Source organism: Trachinotus anak, unplaced genomic scaffold (genome assembly GCF_046630095.1).
Source record: "Trachinotus anak isolate AG129_WGS33_773 ecotype Australia unplaced genomic scaffold, CSIRO_AGI_Tana_v1 ptg000012l, whole genome shotgun sequence".
In the NCBI taxonomy this organism is placed as follows: Eukaryota; Metazoa; Chordata; class Actinopteri; order Carangiformes; family Carangidae; genus Trachinotus; species Trachinotus anak.
This window is the reverse complement of record NW_027273863.1, coordinates 3250798-3263383: the sequence shown is the minus strand read 5'-3', so window position 1 is coordinate 3263383 and position 12586 is coordinate 3250798. Positions and strand designations below refer to the sequence as shown.

Below are 12586 nucleotides of genomic sequence, written 5' to 3'. Positions count from 1 at the left end.
TCAGGTTCAGAGAGGTTCAGGTTCAGAGATGTGCAGTTTCAGAGAGGTTCAGGTTCAGAGAGGTTCAGGTTCAGAGATGTGCAGTTTCAGAGAGGTTCAGGTTCAGAGATATTCAGGTGACCTAACCCTAGAGGAGAGCAAACAGAACGGACCTTTGAGGCTCCTGGTATCATTTGTGTTGTTTCATGTTGTTCTTGTGCAGGTGTTGGTCATTGTGTTATCATTTGTTCAGTATAGGTGAATGAAGACCATGGATTCGTAGACAGTGAGGGCTGGGTCCGTCACCATCTGACAGCTTCTGCTCCTCTGTCTGATTTCCTTGGATCCTGCAGAAGTTAATTACTTCATTCATTAGTGGGCGTCACAGCTGCTGTCAGGCACATGCAGGACACACAGGTGTCTGTGTGTGCAGACATGCGCTGCACAGTGAATCATAGCTGCTAAAAAACTCAGTGAGAGAGAGCAGTGATTGGAGTAGTTCTCTGACAGCTCCATTAGTAACGGTCGCCTCCTGACCTCCCTGCTTTCAAATGTAGACGTTACTGCAGACACACCACCTGTCATCAGACACCACATCAGTCCTGGTCCTTACCCTCCACCCCCACCCCTACCCCAGGAAGAGAGTGAGACAGACAGAAGAGCAGTCATTGGATGAGCCATTTGACAGCTACATTAATGCTGAGGCTGATCACCTGATAACCACACACCTGTAGGATCCAGATGTCTCTGTTTAGTCCTGATGAGGAGCATTTACCCCTCTGGCGTTTTCTCTCTCAGGTTTGACAGGTGTATCTTTATTTCTGCTGTTCACTTAACCAGTGTGTCTATCATATTAACACACATCACCTGTAAGAATCATAGAACATGTTTAACAGTGAGTTCACATGAGTGAATGTTGTGTTGTGTTGTTGTTTGTCCGCACTCGTCCTCACACAAAGTTTACATGAGCAGAACCAGACATTTTCTTCATATCAGAACCAGACGTCATCCTCATGTCAGAATTACATGCGGTCCTTGTGTCAGAACCAGACATCATCCTCAATGTGAGAACAAGAAGTCATCCTCATGTCAGAACCAGACGTCATCCTCACATCAGAACCACATGTCATCCTCATGTCAGAACCAGATGTCATCCTCACGTCAGAACCACACATCGTCCTCCATGTGCGAACCAGACGTTATCCTCCTGTCAGAACCAGACAATGTCCTCCATGTGAGAACCAGACGTCATCCTCACATCAGTACCAGATGTTGTCCTCCTGTCAGAACCAGACATCGTCCTCGTGTCAAAACCACACATTTCAGAACATTTCCAACATGTTGGTTCTGTGTGGTTGGGAACAGGTTAATTATTGAAGGGAACTGAACTACAGGGACATTTTATTTTATTTTATCTCTGTTGATTTATGAGAGGCATTAAATATAATTTTGTTGTTTGCCTATAATGACAAATAAAGTGTGTTATGTCACAAATGATGAATATGACAACAAACTGTAGAATTTATGTCCAGATGATGAAGAACATGTAAAGGAAAAAAAACAAATCAACAGAAAATCCTAGGAAGAGAAAAGCCCAGCCCCGCCCTCTGTTTGAGTGACAGGTGTCCTGTGTGGAGGAGGAACAGAGCGAAGGTCTGGGACCATGAGACCAAGTCCTCTTTAAAAAGGACAGGACAATCACACAGAGGGATAAATCCACGTCTGAGAGTCCAGGTGAGACAGCAGAGACTCTGGTCTACACCAGGAGAACGGTCCAGATCTGGATGCTGGACCCCTACAGTGAGGGGTCTATCCTGATGGGAGGGGTCTCTTCAGGTCTGATGAAGACAATGTAAATCATATACGGTCACCTGATCTCAGTCCAGGTGAACTATGGGAGATGTTGGAGTGACGTGTCTCCATGGTGATGGAGGTCAGAGACCCGGAGCAGTGAGGCTGTTCTGGAGGAACAACACCTGACTGAGACTCAGTGTGTGTGTGTGTGTGTGTGTGTGTGTGTGTAAAGATTATCTCTGTAGGTTAAATGTTTGGAACAGCAGAACAAGTGAAACCAGGCTGTTAATTGAAAACGAATGGATGACCTCCACCAGGCGGAGAGTCTAATTGAAATGCTCCCCGGGGCTCACACACAGAGGTACTTACTGCCACCACTTTCAATCAGCAGCCTCACATTTAACACTTTTAATTAGGGCAGAGTGAGGTCTGATATTTAGCTGGGGTAATAACAGTCTTTACTGATGGAGAGAAGACAGAGGAGGGAGATGGTGAAGGTCACAGTCCTGATGAAGATCCAGGGTACAGAGGTCTGTTCTGTCAGTGTCAGAAGAACCTCACACATCCAGATCCTCAACCTGTGACGAATCACAGTGCTCAGGTAATGATGATGGAGCTCAATGAGGGTCTGTACAGGTAGATGACAGGTAGAAGGTGGATGGTCATGATAATGAGCCTGAACAGTCTCAGTGTGAGATCAGACTGATGAAGTCAGCACATCTGGATCCTGGACCAGGACTGCTTTATCAAAGATAACCTCAAAGAACTCTGCATCCAGGAGACAGAGTTCTGCTGGTCCTACAGGATCTCATGATCCTGGACCTTTTAGGACCAAAGAAGAGTGCAGCTCAGCCTGTCTGTCCTGCGTCCTCTTCTTCAACACAGGACACACAGCACAGGAATTCCAACTGTACAACAGTGTTATTTTACTAACCTTATAAATTCTAAAATTCACAGCCCCACAGTGCTCTTTAACATCATTGATCACCTCATCAGCCCCAGTATAGACAACATTGACCATCATATCGCTCCTACATGTGACATGAGTTTGTAAACGACCTCAGACAGAAGACAACATCAGGTCCGGTATCAGTTGGCTCCTCTATGACAGTACAGCTGAGGAAGCGCCTGATGACCAGAGTGAAGCTCTGCTGGACAGGTTTGGCCTGGTTGAGACTGAACTGAATCAGCACTGAAACCTTCCACATAATTACTGACCCTGTTCCCTCCTCCTTTTAACTCAGAGAAAACTCTTACAGTTCCTCATCATTCAATGCATTGAGGTGTGTTCCCCACAGCCTCTTTTAAAAAAAACACCACTGATCCCTCGATACCCAGCAACTACGGACCAATCTCCATTTTTTTAAGACATTAATTCTTCTAATTATAACATGAATTAATCATTTTTATTAACTCAGTCTGGTTTTCAGGTAAATCATCTCACTGAGACAGTCCTAGTTAAAGTGGTCAGTGACATCAGGATGTATTTAGATGTAAATAAACCTTCAATGCTGGTGCTGCCTAATCTGAGAGCAGCTGTTCTTTTAAAGACACGGAGGGACCACACTAGGCTCAGGAACAGGTTTAACTGGTTCTTCTCTCATCTTTCTGACAGACAGTTCCCTGTTGAAATAATAACTTCTTCCCCAAGGATCAATTTATAGCTAATATGTATTAATCTGTATATGTTACCCCTTGGTGATGTCATCAGGAAACACAATTATACTTTTATACAAATTTATGTTGCTGTGTCTCCTGAAGACACAGACCAATCAATTCCCTTTTTAAATGTATTTTATAGATTAACATCTAGATGTCACAGAACTTTTTACAGCTCAACCAGAACAAATCTCAGATTTTAATTATTGGCTCTAAAGCTCAGAGAGAAGTTGGTCACAAAGTTAAATTCACCTGGACTCACACCAAGCCAGTAAAAAACCTGTGATGACCTTTGATTCTGGGATAAATTTTAAAGCTTGTGTGGGTCTTGTAACCAAATCTGCTTTTTATCATCGGAAAAATATTTCTCTCTCTGGGTAACACTGGTGCATGCTTTTATATCCTGCAGACTTGACTACTGTACTCTATCCTACCTGGTCTACCCAGAAACATTATCAACCAGCTTCAGATGATTCAGAATCTGCTGCCCAAGTTTAGACCAGGACCAGAAGGAGAGAACTCCTGTTTTGAAGTTCCTACAGTGGTCTCCTGTCAGCGTCTGTATTGATTTGAAGATTCTTTACTTGTTTAAAGACACATCTGCTGCTGGTCTTTCAGCAGCAGATGTGTCTCTCACTGTATGAACCAGTCCAGCTCCTCAGGCACTCTGGCTCTGGTCTGTTATTGTTTTGAACTGCAGGACTGAAACCTTTGGTGGGGCAGCTTTTAGCTTTTCCACCTGATTGGTCCACCTGATTCCCACATACAGGCAGAAACTAAAACTGTGTAAACCTGTTGTTTACAAGAACCTCCAAGAACCTCCAAGAACCTCCAATTGCACCAATCACCAGAACAAATTCCTTGTATGTGGAAACATACTTGGCAATAAAACTGATTCTGATTCTGATTCTGATTCTGATTTATGCTCCAAGCTGATGGAACAGTCTCCATGACGACCTGAGAGCAACAGGAAGTAGTGACATTTTTTAAACGGTTTCAAAATGTTCCTCTTCAGTCTGGCTTTTAATCAAATATAGTTTTTAGTCATTAGTCAATTTATTCACTTATTTTGTTGTAATGATGTTGTAAATTGTATTTTATTATATTTTTTTGTTCTTTTATCCTTTTTTCTAATCTGTTTTTTCATAAGCCTATTAATTTTTTTTTTTTACATTTACTAATATTATTATAACTTTTTATTTAAATCTATTTCATTGTTTCTCATTGTTTCTTACGTGATTGTCCTTTTCTTTTTAGTTCATCAGTCATCTGTGAAGCTCTTTAAACTGCACTAACCTGTAGGAAAAATGCTTTACAAATAAAGTTTGATTGATTGATTGATAGAACTGACACTGAAGACATACCTCAGGTGTTCTCTGTCTGAGGAACCAACTGTATTTGTTCTCATCTACACATCAGATTAACCCCAGAGAGGTTCTCTGTTCTCTTCTGGTTCTGTAGAGAACGGTTCCTCCTCATTTATGTGATGATCCACAGCTTCACTCAGTTCTGGACATGTTGACGCATAAAACCACATAAACACAGTTATTGGGACAAGTGATGTCATTTTTAGAAACTGAAAAAGGATCATTTTGATAATAATAATGATAATATTCATCATCACCACATCATCATCATCACAGTCTCTTTCTCACATGGGAAGAAGAGGAAACCCGCCTCCGGTTTCAACAGGAAGACGAACTGGATGCTGATTGCAGATCTTTACTGTGCGCGGAGCTGCACCACAGAGCTGGCAATACCTACATCACCGAGTCTCGGTTGATGACTGAACCTGTGGACACCTGAGTCTTTCACCTGCATCATTTAACATGTGGAGAGCTTCTGATTGGCTTAGAGGCCTTAGCTGGATCACAGAGCTGGATACCGGCTCGTGCAGCTGACAGAAGAAGAGCATGAGAAACATTACAGGGGCGGGAAACAACAACCACCTGGACATCGAGCTCAGCCGGAAACACCTGGCGTTCAGGGGATCGTTACCTGACGCATCACGTGCAGAATATGAAGTGAGAGTGTGCGGACACACACAGAGAAAACGGTCTGAACCAGCAGTGACCACAGGTCTGCACACCTGCACCCACACAGTCCTGGAGGCGCGAAATGTGCCCCAGCAGCGCAGACCAAGACAAAGCACTTGACTTCATGAAGGGACCTGAGTTCGTTTTACTGATCACATCTATTTTTTCAGGGCGGGAATTTTTTTATTAAATTATTTTCATCATGTTATTGCTACTTGTTTTTTTTTTAACACTCATTTAAGACTAAAAACAAAAAACTCAAAAGATTATATAACGAAATGTAGCCTATATATAATAAAAAATGTTATAATATATGAATTGTATATATATATGTATATATATATATAATATAAAATGAATGATAATAGTGAGGCTATAATATAATAATATAACACTAATGTTATAATATGAGATAATAACAATGTAATTATAATAGTATAATAATATAATAATAGCTGTATAATAAAAGACTAATAATATAATATTTTATATATATATATATATATATATATATATATATAGGCTATATGTGTGTGTGTGTGTGTGTGTGTGTGTGTGTGTGTGTGTGTGTGTGTGTGTGTGTGTGTGTATATATATTAAATATATAATAGTAATAATAATAAACTATAATATCAGGCTGTTTTTCGACAAAGTTGGAGATACGGGGTTGTCATCTGTCCGCAGTGACGTGACTTGAGTCCCAGTCTCAGGCCTCAGACAAGGACGTCCGGCTCCGTCTCCGCCGGCTGCTCCACTGTCCACGACGCCGACAATACTCTGTGTCCGGCTTAGTTGTGATGAAGTCTAAACATTAACACACAGGGTTACACACACCGACAGATAGTCTAACACTGTAGTTACATGAAAAACGAACATGTGCTCCAAGTAACTGTTAAACAGGTTGTGTTTAACAGGATTTACCAGCTCTCTCTCTCTCTCTGTCTCTCTCTCTGATGTCTCAGAAAGAGTGAGACACATGTATGTATGTAGCCTGTATATTTGTGTTTGGGTGAGCTGCTGACACACACGACTGTGCAGTGATAGGCCTACACACTGGTGTGTTGTTGTGTTGTCCTGGACTCTTGAGGTCTTGGATGAGTAACGTAGCTTCGCCTCCGTTCGCGCGAACAGGAGCGGAGCGGTGTGTGTTCGCCTGCTCCGCGCAGTAACTTTAGTTTTAGTATGAACTAATTAACTGATTGGTTATCTCATCCGTTCATCCTCGTGCACGCGCTGTTGTCTGTGATAAATGTGTAAGATGGAAACAAAGTCACGTGACCTGAGCTGCAGCTGACAGGTGTGACACCTCATGTGTGAGTTGAAGGGGTCTAAAAAAAAACCTGAATCCAGATTGGAGCCCTGTATACAAACAGGAAGTCTGATCAACCAATCAGACATCAGGAGGGTCCACCCTCAGTGTGGGCCCGACCTGGGTCCCAAGTGTTCGCGGTCTGCAGTCACTGCCTCCACTGTCAGGCTGTAGTCCTACCTGTCCCTGGGGTCTGACGGTAACAGTTACCATAGCAACACTGAGGACTGCGGTCTCTCTGTCCCGAGGCTTATCCTGTTGGACTGTGACGGCTCAGGGTCTGGTTCACTTGTCTGACCCGGTCCGGATCAGTTACAGCTGCAGTGCAAAACAAGTAATGAGACGTTTCCGCTGTGCCCTGAACGCATCACACGCTCACTGTGTCTTGGGTTGATCTGCGCCTCCAGGGAATTCCGGGAGGCTCATGTGACACCAGCTCTGCAGTTCTATTGGTCTGAGGCACGTGTCTGCAAGACCCGTAATGTAACGTCATGACACGTCTAGCAGCCAATCAAAAATGAGAACCAAAATCCGTAGTGAAAGTATTTGAGGCTGGTCTTCATCAGACTCTCTGAGCCACTGGAAGCTTCTCAGTCTGAGTCTGATCCGCGCTCTTTAACAGGCCCGTTTTTTTCCCGCTGAGTTTCCTGTTATGATGAAGGTGTGAGGATGAGGAGCGGCCTCTGACTGAAGAATGAGATCTCTTTGTCAAAACCATAAGAGGTACAAACACTGAATCCACATAGGATCTGAACCTCTCACTTATTCTCATTCATCAATTAGAAAGAGATCAGGACCCACCAGAACTCTGGGACCATCACTCTGCGGACAGAGGTGCTGAGGGCGACCAGGTTCCATTATCATGGAGGAAAATGCTCCCCGAGACCCAGAGCGCCCAGAGGACTCTAGCCGAGGCCAGGAGTCCAACCGGGCCATCCTGCCTCTCCTCCAGGCCCCGGGGAACCAGCAGTCCCACAGGATCACCAACTTCTACATCGACAACATATTAAGGCCGGATTTCGGCCTAAAGAGGAAGGCCGGGACTTTGGTCCGGGACGCAGAGGGTCTGGGAGTGATCCCACGGGGAGAGGAAATGACGGGGAGAAAGGCTCCCAAAACTGGCAACCCGCAGCAGGGTGGAGGCCAGGAGGAGGACACGGTAGCATCCAACGACCAGCATCCGGACCCCGAGGCCAGGAGGCCCAACCCGAGGGCCGGTGACGCGGCTGTGAAGGGCCAAGAGGGCGGCGGAGACCGCTGCCTCAGCACCCAGGCCAGCGCGGCCCCTGCGGCCAAGCCGATGCTGTGGCCGGCATGGGTTTATTGTACCCGCTACTCAGACCGTCCGTCCTCAGGTTAGTGGAAAAAACCTCTAATATATTATTTAATTCAAAATAGATTTTAATAAAATAAAATAAATTAAAATAAAATAAAATAAAATAAAATAAAATAAAATAAAATAAAATAAAATAAAATAAAATAAACCGAAGCTCCGTTTGAATTATTCATTTCTGATCCGTTAAAATAAAAACAGCTGAATTATTGAAAAAAATTATGCTTTTTATTTCAGAGAAAAAACAACCCTGAAGTTAAAAATGAGTAAAAATAAAATAGAAAACTGTGAATTAGGTTTTTCTTCTTCCAGCTGTTGGAGCTCTCGTTCCACTAACAAAAAAGAAACAACTGACAAACGGATTATTTCGTCATTTCATCTTTTTTATTTCTCAACTTTAATATTAGAAAAACAGATTTTTCATTTTTATTTTATTTATGGTTCGTTACTAACCGATTCAACAAAACAAAGTAGTTGAACGCGGATTAGAAACTAGTTCATGTTGTTGTGGATGTCTCGATCCGATTCAGGTTTTAGAATAAAGACCGGGTCTGAGAGATTTGAAATGTTTCAATAAAGAAGCAGAAATAAAAAGTGAGAAGAGCAGAAGTGAAGAAACCAAGTTTAACGCCATTGTTCCTCCGTCTTCTTTGTTAATATCCATTAGCATATTTTTTTGACAATGGTGGTGGTGGTGGTGGTTGGCGGGGGGGGGGGGGGGGGGGTCTAAAAGTGAGGCTGAGTCCCGGAGGAACTGATTTGGTTGTGAAATAGTGACCCACGACTTAAAGTATTTTCCATGACAAACACATAAATATAAAGCGGCTCGTACGGGTCTCAGATCTTCCAAACCACCTGAGTCCGCTTTAAATCGGGTCCCGTGGCCTCAGCACTAAGTTAAATGTTAGAGGTTATTAAGTGGGCGCGTGGTGGACTTGGACTTTTCCTTTGTCGTGGTTCAGACAGAAAAAGCTGATGTTCGAGCGCGGGAAATGTAGTCTTTATCGACGGGACGTGAGGACGAGGCTGATGATTTTTATTGTTGTGTGAGACCCTGAAAGTTTCCATGAGGCCTGAGCTGAGGAGCCACACCGACCGTCACAAGGTCCGGGGCTCAGCCCAGACTCACCCGTTAGAGGAAAACACTGGTTTATAAACCGAGAGAAGACCTGCAGCAGTCTGATCTGGACTCTGATGGGGGTCAGGACTCTGGATGGTGGTTTCAGTCAACACCTCTTTAGTTTATAGATGTTGAAGGACTCAACTGACTGAGGCCTACTGTCACACCTCTGTGGCCGGATCATGTTTTTCTCTTTGAACGATTTCACAGAAACTGAACCGGGTTGTAGTCTTTTTAAGAAACAACTTAAAAATTTCTATGGTAACAAGGAGGGAAAGAAGCGCCTAACCCCACCCCCATCTGCACCATCCTCCTCCCGTTCTCATAGTGCTGCTGCAGATCTGGATCTGCATGTGGACTTGAGTCTAGTTACACTCCTGCAGGAGGATTTCAGTGAGAGTTTAACTCAGCAGCTGTTCACATGTGGTCCAGTACGGAACCGGGTTTAACTCACACCGTTGTGACAAACCCGGGCAGAGACCGGATTTTACCAGTTAGTCAAAAACATTTTCATTGACTGAAAAACTCCTGAAGGGTCCATAAACCCCCCCCCCCAAACCCTCTAAACCCGTACCCAAATACAGTCAGGCCCTTCAGCCATGATGACTCGAAATAAAAGCACCGCGGATGTAATAATAATAATAACAATAATAAGAACCTGTGTCAGGGGGACTGTGGGAACGTGGTCTCAGACTTTTGGACCCCGCTGTGTAAATGTGGCCCTGTAGGGACCACAGTCCCCCTGACTTCAAAATAATTTCCTTTCTAATAATCATTAATCAGCTGTGATCAACTGATTTTACACTTTATAATTAATACCAGTTTATTTTTAAAATACTTGATCATGACCTGTCTGTGGTTCCACCGACCCTGATCCGGGTCTGTGATTTTTGTCTCTTTAAGGGCCCAGATCCCGCAAACTAAAGAAGGCGCCGACCCCCAGTAAGGACGACAAGCGGCCCCGGACGGCCTTCACGGTGGAGCAGCTGCACCAGTTAAAGACTGAGTTCCAGAACAACCGGTACCTGACAGAGCAGCGGAGGCAGTGCCTGGCCCGGGACCTGGGCCTCAACGAGTCTCAGATCAAAATCTGGTTTCAGAACAAACGGGCCAAGATCAAGAAAGCCTCCGGGAACAAGAACTCTCTGGCGCTGCACCTGATGGCGCAGGGACTGTACAACCACTCCACGACCAGGGACGGCAAGGACGACAGCGACTAGAGGGGGAGGCGGAGAGGGGGGTCCTGAACCATGCAATAAAAACCACTTCAGTACCAGCGTTCATATTTAAAACCAGACCAGAGACGATCTTGGTTTGTCTGCAGTGTGTGTGTGTGTGTCCTCAGGGCTGCGGTGCCGGCGACGTCTGATCCGGGTCAAAGATGGTGATGATGGTGTCAGTCAGACGTGAAGACCTGCACCCGGACTCATGTTCATAGCGCGTTAGGGCCTGATCCAGATCCAGATCAGACTCAGACTTATTGAATTAAGATGCATTGATATAATATTTGATAATATATCTGAAACACAGAGAGCAGACCCGACGTTTTCAGAGGCGGGAAAAGTCAGTCAGTCTAATAGGAGGTGAGCTCGAAGGATGAGAGAGGTGAAGTGGTCGTCACGCGCACTACAGCCCTACAGAGTGTGTGTGTGTGTATGTGTTTGTGTTTTAATGAAAGGAATCTGCTGAAATCCAAAGAGTTTTGTGTGGGGCCACCTCAGTGTGTGTGTGTGTGTGTGTGTGTGAGTGTGTGTGTTTACCTGCTGTCTGCCTTCTGCCGCCTTTAAAATGCGCGAAACGCGCCGCAGATCTGGGAATGTAACGCCACAGTTTTTATTTGGTGACGTCATGAACACAATGTGACACAATGAATTTATGACCAGGTTTTATTGAGTAGCGACAGGTTTTCAAAATAAAAGCAGAATCTGTTTTCTTTTTATTTTCTGTCGAGCTGTAGAACAACACTTATTTTGAAAAGTTCTCCATTTAAATGACCAGCACCTGAGCCAAGACCGCTTCAGCAGAGGTCCAGGACCAGGTTTCACCGAGCAGCCAGATCTTGGGCCTGCGGCACAGACCAGTCCAGAAAACAGACCAGGTTCGAACTGTGAACGAAAACCACTGTATCCTTATTTATAATCTCATGGACGCGTGGGGCCCACGGACACGGGCTCTGCAGTGTTTACATAACTTATTTTTCCTGCAATAACTCCTGTGTTTGAATGCAACATCTTCTCTGGGTCCAAACCAAAAGCTGAACGTTTGAGTTTCATTTCCAGACGTGGACGAGCTTCTGCCTTAAAGTGATGTGAGACAGAGCATCAGAATCATCTACTGAGCTTCTCTTTTATATCCTCATGTACATAATTTATATCGTGATGCTGTGATGGTGAATAAACGACAACAATGCAAATCTGACTCCTCATACATGCTTTTATTTTATAACCGGAAACAACAAAATGTTTTACAAAGGAGGGAAACGCACGCAGCTGAAGCCTCTGATGCCTGAAACTACGATATTATAATTAATTTACAACAATAATTATCTGAATTTTTCCTGTGACGTCACTGCTACTTTAAACCATGAAGATCACACAGTTAATACATTTTAAATATGATGAATATTAATGTTATGTTATTTCCAGTGCAGCCGACCCACCTGGTCAATTTAATAACAGAATAAAGCTGCTGAGTGGAACGTCATTAAAACAAAACTGTGACTCCTGTCCTTCCTCTGTCCTCCTCTTCATCAGTCACAGAACTCAACCCCTTAGTCAACTGGAATTAAAAATATGAGCCGACACGTCAACATGTGACATCATCACCAACACAACAGGAGTAAAAATCATCACCATGATCATCATCATCATCAGGATGGCACACTTCCCTGCAGCTGAACCTCACACAGATGAGCTGATCTGAAGTCAGTCACTGGTCCACTGATACAGATCAGACCTGTGTGTGTGTGTGCAGTTCACGTGGAGAAAACGAAATCAGAGCAGAGATTCATCAACAACGAGTCAGAGACTTGTCTGGGACTGGTCCAGCAGAGACCTGGATCCTGTGAATGGCTGCTGAAGCCTCATCTGCATTTCCTTTCTTAGCTGCTTGTATGTGGAAGTTACGCCCAGCGGTTGCTGACTGATGAGAGGAGCTGCTCCTGACTCGGGGTGGGGGTGGGGGGTGGGGGTTCTATGCACAGTCTGGGGCTGTCATCTGAAGGTGAGGGGCAGGGGGGGCCAGAGAACCTGGATGAAGGTCAAAATGCTTTGGGGGTCCGTGCAACAAGCAGCATGTGACAACGCTGCATCCAAGAGTTGGTGAGAAACAGATATGTTCCCCCAGCGATCCTAGAT

At 44.4% G+C, this 12586-nt stretch overlaps 1 protein-coding gene across 1 annotated transcript; it reads left to right on the top strand.

The window, feature by feature from the left end:
• The first annotated feature begins 7482 nt into the window (after positions 1-7482).
• LOC139629136 (homeobox protein engrailed-2b-like) lies at positions 7483-11642 on the top strand. Its single transcript, XM_071491554.1, has 2 exons — positions 7483-8132; positions 10134-11642. Exons 1-2 carry the CDS (start codon positions 7640-7642, stop codon positions 10448-10450), a joined length of 810 nt encoding a protein of 269 aa, XP_071347655.1. The 5' UTR covers positions 7483-7639; the 3' UTR covers positions 10451-11642.
• Positions 11643-12586: the final 944 nt, after the last annotated feature.

Bases quoted from the DNA above. Each gene is read 5' to 3' on its own strand.
- LOC139629136 (XM_071491554.1), top strand. From the start codon at position 7,640: ATGGAGGAAAATGCTCCCCGAGACCCAGAGCGCCCAGAGGACTCTAGC. The intron at 8,133-10,133 runs GTTAGTGGAAAA...TGTCTCTTTAAG, and splicing joins CTCAGACCGTCCGTCCTCAG to GGCCCAGATCCCGCAAACTA.